The 25,825-nt window shown below is 44.8% G+C and overlaps 1 protein-coding gene and 2 pseudogenes across 3 annotated transcripts in view; 1 reads left to right on the plus strand and 2 right to left on the minus strand.

Annotated features, from left to right (window-relative positions):
• Positions 1-25,825, minus strand: part of TENM4 (teneurin transmembrane protein 4) — a 367,138-nt gene that overhangs the window by 127,295 nt on the left and 214,018 nt on the right. For all 3 annotated transcript variants that reach the window (XM_066622507.1, XM_066622506.1, XM_066622505.1), the window contains 3 exons: positions 13,371-13,472; positions 9,682-9,876; positions 2,629-2,829 (listed from right to left, as the gene is read on the minus strand). In XM_066622507.1, the coding sequence (XP_066478604.1) occupies positions 2,629-2,829; positions 9,682-9,876; positions 13,371-13,472 (498 nt within the window). The remainder of the gene's footprint in view (positions 1-2,628; positions 2,830-9,681; positions 9,877-13,370; positions 13,473-25,825) is intronic.
• LOC136646952 (5S ribosomal RNA) lies at positions 6,565-6,683 on the plus strand (annotated as a pseudogene).
• Positions 17,852-17,967, minus strand: LOC136646129 (5S ribosomal RNA; annotated as a pseudogene).

Below are 25,825 nucleotides of genomic sequence, written 5' to 3' on the forward strand. Positions count from 1 at the left end.
TTCTCCCCCTTTGATGTTTAATTGGATCTCCAAGCTTTATAGGATGAGGATTAAAGCTTCCCATAGAAGGAAAAAAAAAAAAGAATTGCTGCTGAATAGCCAGTGCTCCTTAAAAGCAACTTGGTCTCTTTTGTGATACATTTATCTGACTCTCCCATTTTGCTAAACGTAGGGTCTGGTGGCATTACAGAGTTTGTCTTAGTATGTACCATCCAGAAGAGTTTGTGAATGTCCAGGAATTCTGGGCTTCTTGGGTGAATGATAACAGTCAACTAAATGGAACTGTCAGGATTCATACACAATTTTGTGTATGTCCCAAAATTGAAGAAATATTTATCCATTAGGGGCATTTCAAGAATTCCTCCAGGAATGTGAACATTCCTACAAAAAAATGTCAGCAGTTATTAAATTTTAGATGTTCACTGTAACTCTGCTTCTCTCTACACACATCAGAATGAGGTGGAAGGAAGGACTACTACAGACTACTAGAGAAGAATGCCACTTTAGAACTTGCCCATGTATATAAAAGTGTAATAATAGCTGGCTTTAGATGAGCATATGGTTAGGAATAGTCAGAGGTCACTCTAGGTCAGTGATTTTCAACCTTTTTCATCTCGCAGCACACTGGCAAGGCACTAAAATGGTCAAGGCACACCATCAGCTTTTTGACAATTGACAAGGCACACTGTGCTGTCAGTGGGGGGCTCACCCCCCCAATGGTTCTATTGATAAATGACTCTCTCCTAAATTCCCGCGGCACACCTGCGGACCATTTGTGGCACACCAGTGTGCCACGGCAAAGCAGTTAAAAATGGTTGCTCTAGGTCTTGGTTGGTATGAAGTGCATTTTGGGGTGTGAAGTGCATTTGGTTGCACTGTCTCCCCTCTTCCCCCACCCTAATCTTAGAAGCTGCAGGGTTCTAGTGGTCTTGGTTTCAATATGCCCTGGTCCACTCAGACAGCTACATGAGGCAGAAATCAGGTGGTATAGTTCCGAGGTGGTAAAGCAGGCCGAACAACAGCAGACTGCAGGTTGGGCAAGAGGTTGGGGGACTGACCCAAAACATCCTAATGCCTGTGGTGGCAGGGCAAATGCTGCCCTCCTTCCTTGGGGGAAAGAGATGCATCTGCATCAGTTTCCATATCTCTCACTCCCTGAATTGGAAAAGGAAGCGGTGATTGGAGTTGGAAGAGGAAATGCGGAAGCAAGGAGAGCGAGGCACTAGAACATCTCAATGGTCTATCCCTCCACTCTCCTCTCCACACATTCTCTTCTGCTCCATCCAACTCTTCCTTTTCAAATCCAGGGAATGGGAGGAGCAGTGGAGGTGAGTGGGTGGATGGAGGTGGGGGCGTCCATCAACATGCTATCTGAGACAACCACCTCAGTTGACCCCATGGATGAGCCGACCCTGTTGGAGAATCAGATTTTGAATGCTTCACTTCCTTGCCTTCCCCCGAGGCGTTAAGAGGATACTATTAATGTGATGGAGGCATGAAAAACAGGGTGTCCCCTCCCCCCACAGTCTCAAGTGGTACAGTGTCCACTCTACCACCTCACCCGTCTGTCTTCTCGTTCTGTTCCCTGAGGAGGCTAGGCCCACTTTGAGGCCTCTGGAGGAGCAAGGAGATATTTCTATGCATTCTAGTAAGTACCATAACAATGCTTAATGTTAGAGGGAAAGAATCCCATAACCAATGTCTTTATTTTGTGAAGAAAAAAAGATGCAATGAATGTTTGAGGACTGGTTCTCTGCAGCTGCCTGTTCTCTTCCATTCTCTCTGTGTATGACTTTGCCTCTTGCCCTCTCCACCAACTACGACTTCAATCTCATGGAAAACAACTACCTCTAGGGTTGCATATCAAAACATAACCTTTTCCCTTTCTGCATTTGTAAAATTCACCTCATGTCACTTTCTCAGGCAGCACAAAATTACACACAACCCTCACTTCAAGACTTCATTCCTCACGGAGCTCTTGCCAACGTTAAAGTTATTATTGTTTTACGCCTCACGGCAAAAATCTCTACGAAGGTGCTTTGTAAACACCCATTTGTTACCTGGACCTCTCAAGTCTATGTAGGCCTCAACTTCAAAAGATGGATTTACACACCATACATATTGTACTCCTAAGGCACACAGTGCTGCCATCGCTCCACGGAAATGAATGAGGCCGCTTGCAAGAGCCAGGGATCTATACATGCCCATAGCCGGTCTAGTGAAGTTACAGAACAAGGAAGCAGGTATTAATAATTGCTCCCATCTTTTAAAGCAGTGTTTTTCAAACTGTGGGTCAGGACCCATTAGGTGGGTCACAAAAGGAAGCATCTCTCTCTCTCTCTCTCTCTCTCTGACCGCTCAAAGCCCAACTTCTGCTGTGATCATGGCCTATGGCATGCACGGATCTTGTAAGTGTGCAACACTACTATGACTTAAGGTTCATACAATGCTTTTCTCAAGCAGTTAACTGCGCATCATGTTACATTATCTGTAAGTCAGATCAGGTGAGCACTGAAGGAAGCAGAACAGAGCAGGCCAATGGAATAACCAGAATATAACTTTCAGTCAAAAAAAATCCAGGCTGTTCAAACATGGGGTTAATTAAGGAAAAGGCACAGGTACAATTACCAACTGAGCAGTCATGTCCAGTCCAGGAGGCATCACAGCTGCACAGACCAGTTTCGGGCAAAAAGGTGCCGTGGCCAGAGCACTGGTCCAGACAGGTTGCTCTTGGTGTCTCACAGTTGCTTCCTCCCCAGCCGACGGAGCAGTGGCACTCTCCTCGCACACACACACCACGACCTGAGCAGGTGGGGTCCAAGCAGTCAACTGGGGGGGGGGGGGGAAGAAAAATGCAACAAGAAGTTTTTTTGTTTGTTTGTTTGTTTTTACAAAAAACTGCTTCATTATTCTATCAAGTGATTCCAATTTAAGGACAGGCCACGGGAACCAGCTGTTCTCCCTGCACATGAGGAGCTCTAGGTCACAGGGGCTTGGGAAACACCCCCCACCCACCCACCCACCGACTACTCATGGTCTGTCTTGTTGTTGCCTTTATTTTCAGAAGTGTACAGAGGTCACTTGCAGCTGGATTTTCTCTTCCCACTTCAGTTAACCTGGCTCCTGCTCCTGGCCCTGCAAGTTCCCTTGGAGCTGGTTATCCAGTCCTTTGGGCAGGAAAATCTTCAGTGGAGATAGTGGAGTCTAGGTCAACTGGAGTTCTAGGTCCATGTGCACCTTTGGGAATGGGGGGGGCGAACTTCCCCTGGAGTTCTCCTTCAAATCCTCTTTTGCTGCCCCTGGCTGTTACTGACCTCTTCCCCTATTTCTTTTGGCTTTTTTCCTCAGCTCTCCCTTCCTCTTCATGCCTTCTTTGCTCCTCTTTTCCTTCTCCAATTTCCCTCTTCCTTTTTCTTCTTCCTTTCCCCTTCTCTTCCCACACTCCCTCTTTCCTAAAGCCCTTTTCATGGGCTGGTACCACTATCCCAGTTCTTATCTTTCCCGAGGGTTTCTGGGTGCTTCTTAAGGGTCAGGAAAAGTCTGCAGCACCACAGTGCACCAGAGTGATGTCACTGCTGATGGGAGTCACAAGCCGGAGTTGATCTGGCCCTTGACATGTCATACCAGCTCAAACCATTGGTTCATTGCTTTCAATATTGTCTCTGTTGACTGGCAATATCTCCCCAAGGTTTCAGAAGGTTCTGTCCTAGCCCTACCCAGAGACTGGACCTGGAACCTTCTGCTTGGAAATGATGTACTCTGCCACTGAATTACAGCCTCATCCCCTAAAGGTGAGTGTATCTGAACACATTTACAGGGAAGTTGCAACATTATTCTTTAAGATTCTGTGGTCACATTTTCTTATAGATATGCCCCCAGGTGGTGAAACAGATACAATAATATGGAAAACTGCAGTGACTTTCCCCGTGTTATCAGTTCCAAACATGCACAACTATTAGGTTTCTTCCTGACATACTAGTTTTCAAGTGCAAGGAGACTGTGGAGTGCAACCCACTAGCAATCCACCCTCTCAACATACATTCTGAGGTAGTAAAGAATGATGCTTAAACTACACCCAGTCTCCTCAAATAAATCATTTGGTTCTGTGAGCTGAATTTCTCGGTGATATTTTATAGGTCTCTGTTACAAGACAGGATGATGCTCAGCTAGATGTATGCCAGCTGAGCTTGGCACGAAATAGGAATGCTCATCTCTTTAAAGCAGCCTCATTAATTTGGTCAAAGGAACATTTTGTCCATTTTGCCCAGTTCTAAGCAGGCTGTGAAGTGTGCGAGGGTGTATTTTGGTTGCGTACACTCTTAACTGGAGCTCTCTCTGAGAATTACAAGAGAGGCAGGAAAAGCCTTGCACACAAATCTCTAGTGCTATTCAACAGCTATGCGTCAGGGCACCAATTTTAGAATGAGGGCCTTGCAGCCCTGACCTTCTTCCTTCTTAGAAGTAACAGCTATGAAAAGGAGGACCGGGAGCAAGCTGCCAGCACCTTACATCCTCAGCAGATGGTTCCACCGTGGAGAACAAAGATTGCCGGCTAACTGACAAGGGGCTACTGCTAGGCAATTAATCATCCCCTCTGAAGGCCAACCAGGGGAGGAGAAGGTAAGCTTTTAGGGGGTCTCCATCACAGAAGGCAGAGCGCTCTGCTACCTCAGCGTGAACACAGGGTTTTAAAAGGGGAATGCGTGTGTGTCAGGACACCCCATTCATCATAAACTCAGGGCCATTTTTCATGTTGAAACGAGCCTTTCACAAGTTGCCATGCACAATGGCTACTTTAATCCTGCCCTCGCTGGCTGTTTCACTTTAGACATTTGGCACCGTGGCAAGGGTCCTGGGATAGCATTAGGGACTTTCACTGTTGGCTTTGTTGTTCAGTGCTTTAATGGATTTTTCCTCTCCCCCTTTTCTACTTTCTTTCTTTTAACAGTAGATATATATATATTTTCCAGGGAGTTCTGCTCAGCAAATTGCATTGCTCAGCTGCAGGAAATTACTGGGCTGTTCCTTTTGGTGAAGAGGATTGAGGTGAAAAAAAAAAAAAAAAAAATAATAATAATAATAATAATAATACAGGTATTTCTATACCGCCTTTCTTGGTCCTCAGATTCCTCTTCGGACTTTATTCAAGGCGGTTTACATAGGCAGGCAAATTTAAATCCCTGTAGGGATTTTTACAATTTGAAAGAAGGTTTCTATCTTTCAAGAAACCACAACATTCAGATGTTTCTTTCTGATCTGGTCGCAACATTCTGGCCTCCATCCTCCCACGCTCAGAGCAGATGGAATAGCTCGGCTCAGCTTGCCAGCTGCTTCAAGGTCGCACGGTGCCGGTGGCCTCGAACTGGCGACCTTCGGATGTTATCTTCAGGCAAATGGAGGCTCAACCCTCTGGACCAGACCTCCTGCCCATTGTGGGCAGCAAAAGCAATGTTTTGGGGGTACTATCCACGGGGAAGTCTCCTGTGCTAGCCCAATGTAAATGACTGGGGTCTGCACAAGAGCGCCCAACAGCCTTTGTTCATTTTAATGGGGGTGGCACTGAAAAGTGGTATAGCTAAATGGGGTACACAGCACTACATGTACAATCTGTGTACATGGGGTACACAGACTACAAGCAGGGAGTCTTATGGCACCATGCAAGCAGCCCTTCTCTTTTGGAGCCATTCCAGGTGGTGGGAACAAAACTGATTGTGGGCGGCATTTGGTTGGCCACTGGTTGCAGAACTACATGGGCTTTTATTGTGATCCGGAAAACCTTATGTTCTGCTTTTCTGCCGCATGGTTTTGGATTTGCCTGTTTAGATGAACTGTGAGCGTAAATTGGCTGTGCATCCAGAGGTGCATCCAAATGTAGGTGCTGGCCTTGGGAGATGGGATGCACAGTCTGTTGCACGGCGCCATTCTCAAACTCTCAGGCAACAGAAAAGTTTGCCCATCCAGTACTGGATAGAAGCAGGCAAAAGATGGCCTTTAAGGCAATGTTCAGGATCAGAGGGATTACAATATTCATGTTGAAAATTGAACCTGCCAGGTTACTATAGCATCCCCACCAGATCTCTGTTTGTTTTTTAAATGAACCACATGATGGTCCATGTGGGGTTCCCTGCCTCAATCCCAGCAGAAGTATGCACGCTGTACAACAATGGGGTTGCAAACAGGCAGAATTGAACTATGTCCATCTTATAAAAATGCACAGAGGACTAGATCCTCGTACCAGTCACCTAGTGTCCTTCTACACCATCAGAAGAATGCACAATGTTTAATTTAGCCTAACACTGGCTGCGACATAAGACCTGGTTGAAACACTACTAGCAGTTTTTCATGTATAGCATTCCAAAGAGTGAAGAAGGTGGTTTTGATTTTATTCAATTAATTCTGTCATATGCAAAAAGATATAGATAGTATAGTATAATGACCTGATTATTGTTTATCCTGAGACTTACACAGCACACAGTACAACATCAGGAACTGTGACTTTCAATATACTGTAATCCACGTTTGAGTAATTGACAGTGGCATAGCTACGGGGGAGGGCAAAGTAAGTACTGCAACACTGTTACCCTGCACATGCCCGATCTTGTCTGGTCTCGGAAGCTAAGCAGGGTCAGGCCTGGTTAGTACTTGGATGGGAGACCGCCTGGGAATACCGGGTGCTGTAGGCTTATACCATAGTCTTTCGAGACTGAAGGTTGTCAACCAACAACGCCATGTCAGTGGCCCCTCCCACTCAACATTAGCGCCATTCTAGGCAACAATGGCAATATGCAGGAGCACAGAGCTGCCTGGAATGACTCCTACGGTGAGTGGGAGGGGCAGCTTATACAGCATGTTGCGGTGGCTGCAGTACTTATCACACTGCTCCCCCCCCCCAAATAGCTATGTCACTACTTGCAGATGATACTTGGGGATCCACAGATGAACTCGATTTTTCATTGCTTGAAGTCTGTTCTCCACCCCACAACTGGGTTTTCTTAAGCAGCCTTCTGGCTTCTTCTGTTACCTCTCACTATAATACAATGGGAAGATCTCCACGAACATTGTTAACATGAAAGGGAGAGGTGCAAGAGCTCCCAACAGATATGCTTTTGTGCAACTTCCATGCATTTCAACAGAGCTTGTGTGGGAGAGTTCTGCTGGATTGCGCCCTTTAAAAATATAGACTAACAGTGGAACAGCCCTTCAGGGTTCACTAGATCATTAGCTGATGTTTTGCAAACATTGCTGAAAAGACAGGGAAGAAAAAAAAAACACTAATCAAAAAAGCCTATTATAAACATTGTGGGGAAAGCACTGAAGTTGCAAACTAAAGGAATGAATACCAGATGGAACTCCTTTAAAGTAAAGAAATAATATTTGGAAAATGGTGGAAATCAACTTTATACAAGAGGGATTTAGAGAGACAGAAAAATCCCACTGATTTTCTATATATTTTGAAGCTAAAAGAAAAGCATTCCTTTCCTCTAAGCAGAATACAAATTATTGTCTTGCACGTAAGGAAAAAAATGCATAGTAGGCAGTAGTGCATCTAGAGGGGGTGCAAAGCACTAAGTTTTGCAGGGAGCCACACTGCAAAGCTTTGCACCCCTTCTAGCTATGCCACTGACAGCAGGAAAGGAACAGCTCCAAATCACTCAAAGCTTAAAAGGAAAATATCTGTTTTAGTTCCTGTCTCCTCTTTTAATTCAGGATATTGACCAATTAAAGAATCTGAGGTTTCATTTGTATAAGTCTTTCTGCCCTGATTTAAGTCTCAAAAGACTCCCAAGGTTTGCCTTTTGGTTTTGAAAAAGTCGTCACAAAGAAATTGACAGAACCACAACAGAAACATAGTAGGATCAATAAAATAAAATCAGTGAAATAAGCACTAACTGTATAGTTTGCCCTTTTGCATCAAGAAGCTATGTCCACATGAGTGGGACAAGAACATGAATTCATCTTTTCAACATCTTCTTTAAATATGCTCAAGTTCCACTGAACCTAACATCCTGATGATTGGGATACCCTGATGGTATCTTGGTCCTATCTTACTTCCCCCACATTATTGGTGACCAGAACAAAGGGTTTGGGAAAGAAAACATGCAACGCAAGGACTTCTGTGTACATTTTAGTAGATTTCTACCTGGGAGGGTATACAAGGACATCTGCAAGAGGGATCTGAAGGCCTTAGGAGTGGACCTCAACAGGTGGGAAACCCTGCCTCTGAGCGGCCCGCTTGGAGGCAGGCTGTGCAGCATGGCCTTTCCCAGTTTGAAGAGACACTTGGCCAACAGTCTGAGGCTAAGAGGCAAAGAAGGAAGGCCCATAGCCAGGGAGACAGACCAGGGACAGACTGCACTTGCTCCCGGTGTGGAAGGGATTGTCACTCCCGGATTGGCCTTTTCAGTCACACTAGACGCTGTTCCAGAACCACCTTTCAGAGCGCAATACCAGAGTCTTTCGAAACTGAAGGTTGCCAACACACAGAAGGTTGCCAACACACCTGGGAGGGGTGGTGGGATGGCACCTTCAGCAGCAGCCCAATTTTTTTTTTTAAGATTTAGTTCTTGCACAGTCTCCTAATAAGCAGGGTGATAAGCAGTTTGTTGACACAACCCCCCCCCCCGCCGCCATCCATCACTGTTGCCCTGAGAGCTGTCCTAAGCATTCCTTCCTGAGACTGAAGGGTTGGTATTAAAAAAACCCAAACCCAGCAGTTGTATTCACCTACAGTGGCAACAGGCACTCCACCCCATTTAAAGGAAGGAGAAAAAACATGGCACCTAAAAGACATGGAAATGAATGAAAATCAAAGAGAAATAAAGCAACATTTCCATTATAGGCCTTACACAGAATGAAAGGGATCTAAGGCAAGGATCCGACTCCGAAGTGGTGTTGATGTTGAATACAAGGCCTGAATATGGTGACATTTTCAAACTCCAAAATAAAAAGTGGGGCCCCTTATTTCACAGGTGCTGCTGCTCCACAAAATTTTGCTATTTGTGCCTGGTATCTGTACACTGCTTGCCATGGCACACTAAGAAAAAAATCCACTATATGTTTAGAAGTGCAAATGCAGAAGACCTTCTAATAAGAACATTTTGAGCATGCGATTATATGCACTGGCTCTCTGAGCAATGCTTTTGATCAAAGGCATTGGATGGCCTTTCTCCAATTATAACACAGGCCAACACACCTTTTGCTTCCTTAAACGTTACACCAATTCCTGGGTATATTTGGGGTGCCGATTCCAAAAATGGCATCCGTTTTGCCCTATCGCGCTTAGTTTTGGAGATATAGTATAGCCTCTTTAGTGAATGGCCTACACCATGGCTTCCTCATGAGGAAGCTGCTTGAACCATTCACTAATGAGGCGATACTATATCTCCAAAACTAGACGTGACAGGGCAAAACGGATGCCGTTTTTGGAATCGGCAGCCCAAATTCTTATCAAACCACCATAAAGTTTGGGAAGAACTTTTCTGATCCTCAATTTTGTAGGCCTGTGTTATTGGACAGATGCAATAGATAACGAGCGCCTATTAAAAAGGGATGGCTTTTTAGAACTGCTTTATTTATCTGCTCTGCAAGGTGCCTGCTACAGCTCACTCCCACTTCTCTTTGCGCAGCAGGGCAATGGCAATCAACGGGAAAAAGACACAACGGTATGATGCTTAGAAATACCTTCTTCACAGCTCTCTCCCTTGTACCCTGGATTGCAGATACAGGTTCCCATGATGCAAGTGCCATGGCTGTTGCAAGAGATGTCAATGCACTGGTTGGTTGGAACGTCACATTCAGCCCCTTTCCATCCGCTGTGGCATAAGCACCGGCCTTTCATATACTGTCCGTTTCCACTGCATAACACTGGACAGGAAGCTGAGAAGCAAGGAAGGGAAAACCATAAGAAAATCTTCCTATTCTTGGGTCTAGAATTCTACAACAATTCATTCTAATTGCTGTTTTAAATATCAGAGATCATACAATTCATCACAATTAATAAAAAAGAACAACAATTGGCAATGCTCTGCTTGTTACAACAAAATCAGAAGGGCTTGTCAAGCACATGGCAGGAGAAAGAATGTGGCTGTTGGGCTTCCATTGGTTTACTCAGCACTATTGTGGAGACCTTAAATCGTCTTTAAGAGTCTTTAACAGTCCAATCCAGGGCTCGGCTGTTGGAGGCCGGGCTTTAAGTCAGTGGATGACTGGCACTACAGAGCTGGCACAAATCTCAAGAGACCCACTGCAGATAGGCTTACACAGGGATAAGGATAAATTCCTCCCCCCCCCCTCCCGCAGAAGCCCCCTGATCATCTGTGAAGCTGCAATCTTATCCTCACGGCTGGGAGTGAGCCTCGCTGACTATAATGAGACTTACTTCTGAGTAAATGCATAGGCTTGGGCTCTGAGAGGTGCACTGGCACCTCAGCTGTGGAATTCTTTGTGGGGAGATGCCCAGATGCTTCAATCTCTGGGCAGGTTTAGAAAGCTTGTACATTTTCTTTTTCAAAAAGCCTTCGAAACAGCTGAAGCTGGATGTTAGTTGGTGGCGTTTATGAGTGGCAGCCACAGCAACGGTTCTGGGAACGAAAGCTCCCCCGAGAGCTGAAGAAGTACCATAAGGGCTCCTGGAGGCCCTCTGTGACAACGGAATGCTCCTTCCATGCTCAGAGGAAGATGCATTTACAGAGTGTGCTTCCATTTCCAGAAGCAATACTTTGGATGCCACCCGTTGCGTGTGGCATTTCAAAACTGTGCAAGTGTGTGCTTAACTGATTAGCTTACAGTCTTATTTCATGCTTGAATGTTTATGCCAAGTTCCGTATCTGTTTTAGTATGTATGTATGTATGTATACAGCACCATCTATGTACACAACTTCTACACAGAGTGTAAGACAGAACCCTGGCCCAAGGAGCGCACCATCTAGATCAGTGATTGTCAACCTTTTTCTATTCCGTATCACACTGTCAAGGCGATAAAATTGGCAAGGCACACTGTCAGTTAATTTTAAAATTGACAAGGCACACCATGCTCTTGATGGGGGGCTCACTCCCCCCCCAATGGCCCTACCAATCAGTGACCCTCCCCCAAACTCCTGCAGCACACCTGCAGACCATTCATGGCACACTGGTTGAAAATGGTTAATCTAGATTTTGGCACAATGAGGAAGCAGGCGGGTGGCAGCAGGAGTCACAAGAGAGCTATTTAATTTTTTTATCTGAGGATTTTAGGGAGGACTACCTATGGGGCACATCAAGAAATAGATAGGAAGAAAGACTCATTGACTAGTAACCATTTTAAAGGCAGGGTCTCAGAGGACTTGAGGTAAGCCAATGTTAAGGCCACATCCCAAGTGCCCCCCCCTACACTGAGCTGTAACAGGCTCTCCATAAGGTAAGGATAACCTCTGATGCTCAGGCAAAAAGAGGACTTGCTTAGAGACCACCTTATGGATGGCAGAGGACAAAAAAAAGTCACTCTAAGCTCCACCATGTTATTGACGGAGCAGCTTATGGAGAAACAATGAAATACAGGGATTTCTAAGCCCCCCCCCTTCCGTTAAGTCTTTCCCAAAGAGACAGTACTCTCGGCGGGCCATTATTCTGTTTGCTCACGTGCTACAGCAAAAGGAAGGGGAGGAGGCCACGCGGGAGGCAAGGTAGGGGCTATACCCATATAGTTACCATGACCAATAAACCTATAGAGTTGATTAACTTTCTCCCTCCTGCAAATTTGCATTAGGTTTCCTTAGTATGCATGAACAGACGGTTGATTCTATATCTTCCTCATCCACTGACAAATACCCCACTGATCAACTGATAAAAAATAATTTGCCTAATGATATCATCTAACAGCTTGTGAAAATGATACATATTCACAAAATCAGAACGAACTGATTACATTCTTGTGACCCAGCACTCCACATGCAAATTTCTTATGTGTGTATATCGCTCCTGTGTGCATAGAGCTCTCCATTCACTTCAGCAAAGGGGACAGGCAGCATCCATATGGAGGAGAGTCTATCAGTGGCTGTAAAACATGATGGCTGCGTGAAACCTCCTTGCTTGAGACAGTATGCCACTGAATCCCAGTTGCCTTCTTGTCCTGCTTAGGCTTCCCAGAGTCATCTCTGCAGGAAACAGAATATTGGACTAGGTGGATCTTTGATCAGATCCAGCACAGGTCATCTAATTTTTGTTAGAATTAGGGACTTACCTATCTGCATGAGCTGACCTGCTAGCCCCAGTGAATGAAATGGGGAAACCTTGCTGGTAGGATGTATGCAGTGGTGTTCTTTGATTGCAGTTGCGAGATCTCAGTCATTTAAAAGTTCAGTAGAAGATACAGGGTCTGAGGCAGTGGAGTAGAGGGGCACAGGGCAAGTCTTTCCCTTTCTGCATCACTGGGATCTGGTTGGCAACCTTCAGTCTCGAAAGACTATGGTATAAGCCTACAGCACCCGGTATTCCCAGGCGGTCTCCCATCCAAGTACTAACCAGGCCTGACCCTGCTTAGCTTCCAAGATAAGACGAGATCAGGCATGTGCAGAGTAACAATTGCTCATCTGACTCTTGTTTCCTGTGCTCACTCCCTTGTGTGACAACCATTGCCTCTCCATGTCATATGACAAATAAGCAAAAGATCAATAAGAAGACAGTATTTTCGGGCAGTGGTTCTCAAATGTTTTAGCACCAGGTCCCACTTCTTAAAACTACGATCTGTCGGGACCCACCAGAAGTGATTTAATTGACCTGGAAGTGATGTCATGGCCAGAAGTGACATTATCAAGCAGGAAAATTTTAAACACCCCCTTATGGTGAAATCAGATTAAATGTATTAATTGCATACAAGTCTACAATAAGTATAAGTTAAAAAAATTATTTAAAATAAAGAACCACCCTCCTAGCTCTCCCAACAGTTGCTGATCTGTTTAAAAAAAATTCCCCAAACATCCCAAAACCTGCAAGCCTATCGAGACTTACCCGGGAGGAAGTCCCATTGACTAACACTGTTAAAATCATATACATAGTAGCTCGTTCAAAGTATAGATCTGTAATATTTCCCCAAATGTGATCTCGTACCATGGTAGCATCAAGCTGAATGTATTAAAAATAAAATACACATTGAAATGAATGGGGACCTACCTGAAATTGGCTCGTGATCCATCTAGTGGGTCCTAACCCACAGTTTGAGAAACACTGTTTTAGGTAAACCTAAAACTCTGGAGACATTTCTTTAGACTGTGTGGTGGGGGTACTTTGGCTTTCCCTGGAAGCCCCTTTACCTGCTCAGGTGATCCCCAACAGCAAATCCCCAAGAAATACCAACACCTTCTGGGAAAAGCAATTGTAGATAACTGAAATCCTACCTCGGCCACAATCCGGACCCAGGAAGCCAAGAAAACAATGGCAGGTTCCAGAGACACAGTCACCATTGCCATAGCAGTTGCTGGGACAGTTATCCACTGATTCTAAGAAAGGAGGAAACAGAGGAAGCAAATCGACTTATGAAGTCAAAGCACATCAATTAGCATGAGAAAAAGAAGATCCAGGATGTATATAAGCAGACCACAATTGAACCCAGCACTATTGCGGAAAGGACTCCCAGCTAGGAAAAATAATTTGATTTCATAGAATCTGAGCACACGAAGTACTGGGAGTGGCTTTTTTATGGCTTACAGAAAGTAATTGCCCCTATAGAAGACTGGGGCCTAACAGGTGCCTGTCTTGTAATGCTAATGCATCACTAATGCCTCTTAAACCAGCGCTTTTCAAAGTGAAGGTCTAGATCCTACAGTTTGATTTTACATGCAGACTCTCCCAAGTTCAATCCTTGGTGTCCATCAAAATCCTGGAGATTCCCTGCCACTCAGTGCAGGCAACTCTGAGCTAGACTGGATCAATGGTCTGACTTCATATACAATAGTGTATATTTAACCAGCTCTGATTTGGAATTTCTGCAAGAAAAATAAGCCTTCCCTCAGCGATGCACCTACCGAAGTTGCTTGAATACTGCTGACCATTTAATTACACTGTGTACAAACTTTGTTTTACATTTCTCAATACATTCACTCACAAACACATACATCCCAACTGAGAATCCAACTTCAGGCCTGTGGGCTTCAGCTAGTCCATGGAATACAGCTGCCTTCTCAGACTGTAATCCTGTCCACACTTACCTGGAAGTAAGTCCCACTGAAGACAAATGAACTTACTTCTGAGTTGACATGCATAGGCTTGTCCTGTCAGTTTCCCACAGCCCAATCGTATCCACACTTTCCTGGGAGTAAGCCCCATTGACTCTAATGGGATTTACTTCTGAGTAGATATGCATAGGATTGGGCTGCCAGATTTTACCAGACATTGTCCACACATTTTCAAAATTTCACTGCAGTCTTAAGAGCCAGAAACATCTAAATTATCTAAATTCTGACTTCAATGAAAGTTGCCACACTTTGGTGGCACAGACATGAGGGTGGATGCCCCTGCACATGTAGGTCTTCTGAGGACATGTACAGACATGTCTCTTTGGGGTAATCCTCTTTTGAGTTGGGGCGTCCTCAAGAAAAATAAAGCTTCCTTCAGCAATTTTGAACCTTTTTCATTTCATGGCACACGTGAGAAGGTGCTAAAAATTCAGGGCACACCATCAGTTTTTTTGAAAACTGATAAGGCACACAGCACTGCCCATGGCTCACATCCCCCATCAGCCCTACTAATAAATGACGTTCCCCAAACTCCCACAGCACACCTGTAGACCATTCACAGTGCCAATGTGCCACAGGTTGAAAATTGCTGCCTTGGGGTGTTTTCTGCAATCTTAGTGAAAGAAGGTGCAGTCTGTAACACTGACTTTGCCTGCCTTGTTCTGGATATATCTAGGGTGACCAATGGGGTACAGAGTGCCTCTACTTTTAAGCATTGTATAGAAGAGGGAATATAGGCTGGTGCAGCTTTTCAAACCCTTCCATGTTGAACTGCACCTGCCCAAATTCCCTCTTCTATTCAACGCTTAAAGGTGGAGGCACTCTGCCCCCTTTGTATCTGGTAACCCTAGATATATCTTCCTTGCCATGAGGATCAGAAATGGTTTCCCTTCAGAGGACGTTAAAATACTCAGAAATTTATCAGCTATTTTGTGCTAGACAGCCAAGTTCCACCATTTATTCATTTTTTAAAAAATTATATCTCCTGTAATTCCCTTCCTAAAGGGAGGCATTCAAGACAACCGACAGCACAAACAATAAAATTCCCAGAATATGGGGGGGAGGGGTGGACCCAATAACACCAAAAGCAATCAGATGTAACAGCTACAAACACCACACCACCACCACCACTACCACCACAGTTAAGAGGGGAAGGTCCACTGAAATTAGAAGGAGCTTGGTTCATAGTATCTCAGCAGCCTTGCCAAAACTGAGATACCATCATCCTGTTCATACACCTATAGTGTACATACAGATCTCCTGCATACAAGAACTTCCCCATTTATTTCCATGGAGAGGACACCCCTATGTGCTTTCTTCTGCTTTCACAGAACTATGCACTCCATTAAAATGAATGAAGAAACGACTATAAATAAAAGCACCTCCTGGGCATGCAAGAAATCAATGGATTGGGATGAGTATCTGTTGTATATTTTCTAGGTCATGAAATGGTATAATATAAAAGTTTAAGGGTCCAGTCCTTTCCTTGATTGGCCTACGCAATGCAGGGATGTTGACACAGCCTCTGCTGCATTCTGGGGGCTGGCTGGGGATCAGGCCAGCAGGGAGAAGTAAGTAACGAAGTTTTCCTCTGCCGCACCATGGTCCTCAATGGGCCACATAGATCTACACCAGTTATTTTGCCGGCATAAATTTGTTAGGCCAAAGGGGGGGCTGGGGGTGTTGGGCCTGGGATGGGGAAGCCAGCTTTTGACTGCTGCTGCTGAGATCTGCTCCAATTCCAGTTTCAATTTGTCGCACAGCCAACCTACCCTTTTCTGCCAGCTGGTCTGCCTGCCCACCCTGGCGTCATAGGGCTTACCGGCTGCTATGCAGTAGCTGTTGGCAACCTTCAGTCTCAAAAGACTCTGGTATCGCACTCTGAATGGTGGTTCTGGAACAGTGTCTAGTGTGGCTGAAAAGGCCAATTCGGGGGTGACAATCCCTTCCACACCGGGAGCAAGTGCAGACTGCCCCTGGTCTGTCTCCCTGGTATGCAGTAGCAGCACTTTACCAATCACCTGAGTGGCTCCTGTAAAAGCAACCAACCTGCATGAAGGTGGATTGCAAGGTCCACCAGCGTATCCTGAAGATAGGACTGGTTTTGTCATTAATGCAAATTCTGCTTCTTACTTCAGGGAAGGTAAAAACTTATCCCATATGGAGTGGTGTAACTAGAGGGGGTGCAAAGCACAAAGTTTTGCTGGGAGACTCTCTGTGGTGTGCAAGCAGCCCTTTCTCCCCCCCCCCTTTGGAGCCATTCCAGGTGGGGGGAGCAAAATAAAGGCTGCTCACGCCCAACCTGTATTCACCTCCGTTTTGCTTCTGAAATGGCGCTGAAGGAGAGGGATTGCTTGCATGCTGTGGCAAGGCTCCCTGCAAAACTTAGTGCTTTGCACCCGCTCTAACTACGCACTGCTAATATGTAATAGTCTTGCCTATATAACTGCAGGAAAACAGAGACTGTTGAAACATTAGCTATTTCTTCTCCTCAAAAAGCTAACAAAGGAAAATTAAGTTGAACACTTTCTGTTTTGTTTTAATGACAGTTCAAGCTATTAATGTTTACACTTTGCTTTTAATAAAGAAAAAAGTGCATGGCTTATTAAACATAATTTTTTTTTTTCCAAAGAGAGAATAACGATCATTCTTGATGATTTCTTAGCACGAGTTTGCATAGTGAAAGGGTACCATTGTGTGTGTGGGACTTGGTGAAATCACAAAATAGCATGGTTCGCTGCAGTCTATTGTTTCTGATCCTCACCAAATGTAATGTGTGTCATGTTAAAATGGGATGTAATTATACAGAAGCGGCCTTAACTTAGCTGGATTCATTTTTCACAGAGACAGGTTGGAAACAGTGGCAAAACGAGGGCTGAGAAGAAGCTCTCGGTTTCTTAGAGCTTAATTCAGGCCCTTGTGGCGATAAAACAATTTCCAAAAACTTCTCAGTTGACTGAGAAAAAAAAAAATTAACCACACTTAACTATGCGCATAGATGCGGTGCGAAGAACGCCAGGCATCTTGCAACTTTCTATGAGAAAGATTTGGGGTTTTTTAGACTGGAAAATAACATTACTTTATGTGTCAGGGATTGGTCTTGGGACATTACTTTGCCTTTACATCCTGGGATCTCCAGGATACAGGACAAAGCACTATCAAAACTAAAACAGGTTTAAGCAATGAACCAATAGTCTCTGACAAAAATGGTCAAGTGTACCGTAAACACTAATGGCTCTATCGTATTGCTAAGAAGCTAAAATGACTTATGCCTGCACATGTGCATGAGATGTGTGCTGACGAACTCAGAGCTTCTTCCAGCCTTTGTACACCATTGCAGAACTTGGCCTAGAAGGCCATCTTAGTGGTTAGGGCACTGCTGTTACAAACAGAGTGAATCAGGACACCTAAGCAGCGAAAGGTCCACATTCTGACAGCCAAAGTGACTCCGTCTCTCAGCGGGTACTCCCCTTATGGGCCAAGGGTCTAGCAAATGCTTGACCCTACCAGGTATGAGCGTAACCCTGTCCCAGACTTGGCTCAGCAAGAATCAAGAGGGGACCAGAAGCTGGGGTCAAGAGGCAGAGCCAGCGGTGTCATTAGGATATGGTTGGCAACCTTCAGTCTCAAAAGACTACGGTATAAGCCTACAGCACCCGGTATTTCCAGGCGGTCTCCCATCCAAGTACTAACCAGGCCTGACCCTGCTTAGCTTCCAAGATCAGATGAGATTGGGCATGTGCAGGGTAACAGTATACGCATCACCTGATGTGGGAGGCCAGCACATCACCCCCATGATGGGCCTTTTCCCATGCAGTGGGTGGGCAATGCCCCGGGCATTGGGTGTGGTGCTGTATCATCGTCATGCCCCCACTTTTTTTTTTTTTTTTGCTATAACTTTTGATAAAATAGAGATATTTCAACACGTTTCATTACATTTTGCATGCAATTCCACATCAAATGATATATAACATGATAATAAAAAACATAAGATTAAAAATTTTTTTTGCTAGTAGCGGTGTCAAGCCCCCTTGTGAACATCACCCATTGTGGTCCACACTACTCACACCCCCTTAGCAACACCACTGGGCAAAGCATCAGGATTATAATCAGAGTACGAGCCAAGACCCTGGGCCAGGAAGACTATCATGTTTCCTAAGACCCCAGCCTGCAGAGAAAGCCTTGATAGCCTTTCCTGTTGAAGTGAACCAATAGTCAACATGGGGAGGTGGGTCCACTTCATTACCCAAGTACCCTTTATCACCTAGGGAGATGCTCCAGTCTGTAGCCCTGGTGGTTCAACCCATAAAGCAGCTATCCAGAGCCATGGCATAGATTTCACATTCTATCTCTAAAAGGGCAGCTTGATATACATGGCTTGCAGGCATGTGCTTGTATAGGCCCCACATAGTGTGATGAGCTCTTTAAAACTGCCTCATTTGTGAATTACTCCTCTATGGATAAAATGGGAAACCCTGGCCTCTGAGCGGCCCACTTGGAGGCAGGAAGTGCAGAATGGCCTTTCCCAGTTTGAAGAGACACTTGGCCAACAGCCTGAGGCAAAGAAGGAAGGCCCATAGCCAGGGAGACAGACCAGGGACAGACTGCACTTGCTCCCGGTGTGGAAGGGATTGTCACTCCCGAATTGGCCTTTTCAGCCACACTAGACGCTGTGCCAGAACCACCATTCAGAGCGCAATACCAGAGTCTTTCGAGACTGAAGGTTGCCAACTCTATACTAAAGGCAAATACTGTACAGACAAACTGACTAGACTCCCAACAGATCCTTCTTTTTTATCAGATCTCCTCCTTGTTTATCTACTGGCCAGCATCCATTGAAGTTAATGACTTGGGGCCTCTCTCCCTCTCCGGCTAGAAGCCAAGGCAATGTTTGCCTGACACCAAGCCCTATCAGAGGTTGTGGTAAAGCAACTGTATGTTAGAAGTTACATATTTTATAGTCTTCTGTGCCTTACTCACTGCCCTTGTGACATTGAAAAAAGAACTGCCTGATGCCAAGAAGGGAAAAACCCTACTCATCTGGAAAAGAAATAGTGGGTGAGGGTGTTAAAGTGCTGGTGATGAGGCTGTGGCCTCCATGTAATGAGAATCTGAATGAGTTTCAAACAATGAGTTAAATGCCATGTGATTTTCTGCAAATAAATTGCCGACCAACTGTTTGCATAACCTGGGCATGTCTCCCACTGAGTGCAGCAGTAATATTCTGTAGTAACAATGGTTCCAATGAAACCGACAAACTCCTGTACTTAAGTGCAAAAGAATGGGCTCCAGCCAATCGCTCCCCATACTCTTGGTTTTACTATTGCAACATATAACCAGAGGTGACAGAAATGGCTGGGAAAAGTACTACTGTGGGCCACAATCAAGGTATGCTGAACCCTGGGACACAGAACAATTATGGAGACTTCCGTGGTCATACAAAGTATGTACTCATAATGCCTCCGTTCTAGTCCTTCAGCTTGTTCACAAACAATGCATCTCCATAGAATACTACAATTCCAGGTAGCTTTGCTAACTCTTTGGCTGGTTGCACCCCTTACCTTTCCAGTCCCTTGATAGACTATTTGCACCTGTATATACTAGACCAGTGGTTCACACGCATTTAGCACCAAGCCCCACTTTTTAGAATGAGAATCTGTCATGACCGGAAGCGACATCATCAAGCAGGAAAATTTTTTAACAATCCTAGGCTACAATCCTACCCACACTTACCCAGGAGAACGTCCCATTGACTAACGTTGTTAAAAGAATATACATAGTCGCCTGTTAAAAGTAGGGGTCTGTAACATATTGTCCTTAAGAGTTAAATGGAGCATCCATGAATACCAGTTGCTGGGAGGCAACAGCACAGAAGGGCAGCTGCCTTCCAGTCCAGCTTGTAGGCTCAGTGGCATTTGATTGGCCACTGTGGGAAACAGGATGATGAATTGGAGCGGCTTTGGGTCTGATCCAGCAGTTTCTTCTTTTTTTATTAACAGGTTTTGACTCTGCAACAAAGCACCTACTGTGTGTTGCTTACACATTCTGCTCCTTATTGATAGATTGTCTGACTGATTGATAATATTGATTTGTCCCTGCTGATTTCCCCTGTCCCTGACTCTGCAACCCTTTTCTCTTTATTCCTTAGCCTGCTTCTTTTAACAACAGCTTGGACTGCCTTTTGCAGACTGATCCTAGCTCGCGTCTCCAAACTACTATTTTGACTTCGCCTGACTTCTTGGACCAACTAGCTTTCTGAAAGAGGCTCAAGCTTTCAGAGATCCAGATCCTTCTTCTCTTCCCCCTAAGTTGTCTTCTGTCTCTGTGTGGGGTGGCTGGAACAAGACCCACCAGTGCATGTAGCGTGTAATTTACACGGACACTACAGAAGTGAAGTAACTATGGCTGAAACTAGTCTAGGAGTAAAAGTCAAGGGTACACATTTATTAAAACATGGGGAATTATTCAGCAGCTGGAGTTGTAATGGAATACACAAAAACTGCACTGTACTGAGGATGATGAGTAGGTTCTATGCACACAGCTATGTGTGAACTGAAGGGAGAAAAGAGGGGCTATGTCCTGGACAGGTCAATGATTTTTTAGAATCTTTACCCTGATCAATGACAGAGAACGCTGTGAACATACAAAGTTGCCTGAAATCAATCTAGTGGTTCCCAAACTGTGAGCTGTGGCTATCTAGGGAGCAGGGGAAACCTGCCAGGACAGTTGCTGAATCCTTGCAAAAAATCTGCCACCAATGTATAGAATTGTATCCCTAATGGCAAGCCACAGCTGATGGCCCAGTAGATCAAGGGCCAGTCAAAAAAGTTTGGGAACCTTTGCACTGATCTATTTAGCTTAGAACTAGCAGTGGCCCCTCAAGATTTCAGGCAGAGATCCATCCCAGACGTGCTACGTGAGAGAACTTTCCTAGCTGGAAATAATGTGTGTGGTTGAACCACTATGGAGCCCCAGCCCCTCTCACCTGTGGCTTGAGGAAATTCTGAAGAGGGGATCTGCTGAAAGGCAGCCAGAGAAAAATGCAGGGAGGAAAAAGATTACTGAAGGTGGAAGGATGGGTGAGAAAAGGTGGGTTGAGGGAAGATTTGGAAAACAAGACCAAAGAGAGTTGATCAACAGATAACTTCAGACTAGCCACAAAGAGCTGAATTAAATAAGCTCTGTGCGGAAAATGGTTTTTTTCCCCAAGAGCCAAAGAAAGCACTATGAAGAACAGTCAAACAATATAGCCTTATGATTTGGGAAGTAGAGGAAGATTTTTAAGATAAAGGTGCTTTGATTGTTTAGTTATGGCATGATAGAAGAATTTACTCAGCGTGTGGTCGTCTGTGGAACTCCTTGCCACAGGATGTGATGATGGCGTCTAGCCTGGATGCCTTTAAAAGGGGATTGGACAAGTTTCTGGAGGAAAAATCCATTACGGGGTACAAGCCATGATGTGTTTGCGCAACCTCCTGATTTTAGAAATGGGTTATGTCAGAATGCCAGATGCAAGGGAGGGCACCAGGATGAGGTCTCCTGTTATCTGGTGTGCTCCCTGGGGCATTTGGTGGGCCGCTGTGAGATACAGGAAGCTGGACTAGATGGGCCTATGGCCTGATCCAGTGAGGCTGTTCTTATGTTCTTATATTCTATAGGCATAGAAAGTATGTTAGAGAACCCATTACAGGATAAGTTTGCGTAACAATTCATCTCAGTAACTTAAAGAATAGTTTCTAAATTGTTTTTAAAATAATAAATAACGCTGGTAGTAGCACTTATTACTTTTGTCTCCCTCCTCATCCTTCATGGATTAGAACTGGTGCATATTATTCAAGAGTCAGACTGATGGAGTCTCCCCTCCCCAGCCTTATCCCAGATAATGTAGCAAGACACAGTAATACTGATGGATGAAGGCAAGAAAGGCCAGCAAATGATAATTTCTCAGGAATTACGGGTACACCTTCTCAAAATTCTTGCTCTATCTGATTCCTTTTTCGTACTTTCTAATGCTAATCATTTATCACACATGTCAGAAGGCTGGTTGGTGTGGATGCAGTTGGCAAATGGAAGCTCCTATGGATCTACAGCTTTTAAAATACAGACCCCAGAATGTATAGTTGTCTGGGGCTGGCCTTTCCGGTGGGCACATGGCTGGATGAGGTAGAATGGCAGGGCAGGGCACAGGCTGTTGGTCTGCGAAGCAGAGCACGCCTGCACGTAAAATAGCAATCAAGTAGCAGCAAGGTGGCTTGTGTAGACAGGAGTTGGGATCCACAGGAGTTTTCCCATGTCCCAAGAGAGAATGATTGGGACCCAGGAGGTGACCAGGCTATGGTGGGTGGAAGGGGAGGGGGGACCTGCCAAGACCACAGGAATATAAGGAGAGGACCAGGGATGAGAAAGACCTGGCTAGAGATTATCTGGAAGGGAGGTTCCAGAATCCAGAGACTGGACAAGGTGTGGAGATGGAGTAGGGTGCTGTAACGCCCCCTCCGTGCCTCTGCTCTGATGTCTGGGGGAGGAAGGCAGTCCCAAGGAGATAAGCCAGGGGTGTGTGCCCTTGGAGGCTTCACACAGGCTGCTGCCCCTACATGGGTGGAGATGCAGGTGATGGGCAAGAGCAAAAGCCCCTACCCTTCTTGGCACCCTGGCAATGATACAAAAATGTGGGCAGAGAAGATGACAGACTGGCTGAAATTTGCCCTTGGCTGCATCCTCTTCCAGACTCTCCCCGGCAAAACTTGGCAAATGTTCAGTAAGGCCTTGACCATATTGAACATTCTATTTGACAGCAAAGGATGTCAGGTCTGGGTGTGCACTACCTCAGGATGGACCTAGAGATATTTAGAATGTAGGAACATAAGTGGAGCCTGAGTGGAACAGGTGGAAAGTCCAACTACTTCAGCGTCGTGTTTCCAACTGCGGCTGGGCCAGCCGTCTCCAGAAAGATCACAAGCAGGGCACCAAGGCAACAGCTTCGCCGCCACTGCTCTTCAGAGCATGACCTGCCCTCCCATGGGCTATGAGGTGTGGCTCCATGAGGGTCACAGCAAGAGAGTCCTTCCCAGGGTTTTTTGTGTGTTTAACATATAGGATCATATGTGTGAATCACTTAAACACAGGGGCAGGAGGTCTGGTCTAGAGGGTAGAGCCTCCGTTTGCCTGAAGATAACTTCTGAAGGTCGCCAGTTCGAGGCCACCGGCACCGTCAACGGCGAGACATTGAAAGCAGCTGATAAGCCTAGCCGAGTTATGCTGGGAAATTCCACCTGCTCTTTGGCCGCTGTCAGCCTGTGTGGGAGGAAAATGGAGGCCAGAATGTGATACCAGATCATTAAAGATCCATCTGAAATGTTGTGGTTCGTGAAAGACTGAACCTTCTTCAATTGTAAAAATCTCTATTGGGATTTAGTATAGCCTGCCTATGTAAACCGCCTTGAATTAAAGTCTGAGGAGAAATCTGACGACCAAGAAAGGCGGTATATAAATACCTGTATAACAATAACAATAACAATAACAATAACAATAACAATAACAATAACAATAATAATAATAATAATAATAATAATAATAATAATAATAATAATAATAATAAACACTGCATAAATATCTTGATGCAATCATAGGTACAATCACATCTAGATTTTTTCTGTTGTTTTTTTTAAATATGCAAATTGATAAAACATCACAAGAAGGGCAACGGAAATGAACTGAAGAACTGAAAAGCTCCAATTCAGAAATTAATTGCTCCAACGCAGACATTAATTGTAGATAATCCTTCAAGTTAAACTGGAATTCATGATGAGTGGCACATAGGGCACAGGAAATCAGAGCAACCGTGCAGAAATGGAACCAAGGGACTTTGCCCAGTGCCACTCTGAACATCAGAGTTTGGGGACAAAGGGAAGCCACTACCTTTATGCCTGGCTTGTGAGTTTCCCCAAGGTATTTGGCTGGTTGCTGCTGGAAATAGAACACTGGAATAGATGGACCTGTGGGCTGCTTTGGCAAGTTGCATTTTCTTATGCCAAACAAAATGCCACCCACACCTGCGTTAGACAAAAAGGCTGAAATTTCTTTCCTTTTTTTGTTTCCTGGCCTTGCAAGTCAGGATATTTTTAAACCAGTAAATGAAGTGCTCTGTTCTTGCCAGCTTGCCTGAGGGACTCTAAAGTTAACTCCACGAAAGTGTTCTCTGTGCACATACATTGTGTCCCTGTGCGTGCTCATTTCCACCTATATGCATACTTACAATAGGAAACACTTATGTAGCCTTTGGGGTACAACAGGCAGAGCTTTTTGCTTGTAAGCAGGAAGTCACTTTATGTTCAGCATATTAAAATCCTTGCCCTTGCAGCTAGGGGCAAGGCCAGGACTGGCTCTGAGTTGCACTGCAAATGCTAAGTGAAGGACAGTGTGTATATTTAGGACAAGGAAGCAAACAACCCCGCTGGGAATGGCTCCAAAGGGAGGGGCCACTCCCCCACCTCTCTGCCAGGCTGAGTGCCCTGCCCCCCTCCAGCTATGCTACTGGCATAATAATAATAATAATAATAATAATAATAATAATAATAATAATAATAATAATAATAATAATAATACAGGTATTTATATACCACCTTTATTGGTTGTCAGATTTCTCCTCAGACTTTAATTCAAGGTGGTTTACATGGGCAGGCTATACTAAATCCCAATAGAGATTTTTACAATTGAAGAAGGTTCTGTCTTTCAAGAACCACAACATTTCAGATGGATCTTTTATGATCTGGTATCACATTCTGGCCTCCATTTTCCTCCCACACAGGCTGACAGCGGCCAAAGAACAGGTGGAATGACTCAGCATAATTCAGCTAGGCTTGTCAGCTGCTTCAAGGTCTCTTTGTTCATGGTGCCGGTGGCCTCGAACTGGCGACCTTCAGATGTTATCTTCAGGCAAACGGAGGCTCTACCCTCTAGACCAGACCTCCTGCCATACACACACAAAGGGGTTGATGCAGTTACATGATGCAACTTACTGAGTTGGGGGGTGCTAAAGGAGCCTGGCTTTGATCCCCTTAGGAATATTCCAGGTGCCTTACCTGGAATTTCAGGCTTGGGTTTTGCTTGTTTAACAGTTTACATGGTTTTAAAGCAGTTTTATTTAGGAAGACGTCAGGGATCATGGGGAAGCTGTATTTTACCCAGTATTCCCATTTAGTAATAAACCTGCTCCTACCTTCCTACTATGGTCAGGCCAACAAGTGAAAAGGCACTAAGGTGATTGACAAGAACTTATATGTATTGACAATAACTCATTTACATTTATTTGTAGTGTGTATTAACATAAAATTGAAATAATGTAATAAATTAACAGCCCAATCCAATGCAACTTGCCAGCACCAATGAAGCTGCAATGCAGCCCCAATGGAAGGAAACCCCAGTTTGCTTACACACACGTTCTTTTGGTTCATGGACCACAGATAAAATGGAAACCATTTCTGATTTGATTGGCCTTCAGTACACCATTTAGAAATGTCATCATAGCTGCCCCAACAGGCAGAAATATTATTTTGGTTGTGGAGCTCAGGGACTTTGTGGGAAGGCTCGCAAAGTGTTGATTTTGCACCAACTTAACA

This window comes from Tiliqua scincoides, chromosome 3 (genome assembly GCF_035046505.1).
Source record: "Tiliqua scincoides isolate rTilSci1 chromosome 3, rTilSci1.hap2, whole genome shotgun sequence".
NCBI lineage: Eukaryota > Metazoa > Chordata > Lepidosauria > Squamata > Scincidae > Tiliqua > Tiliqua scincoides.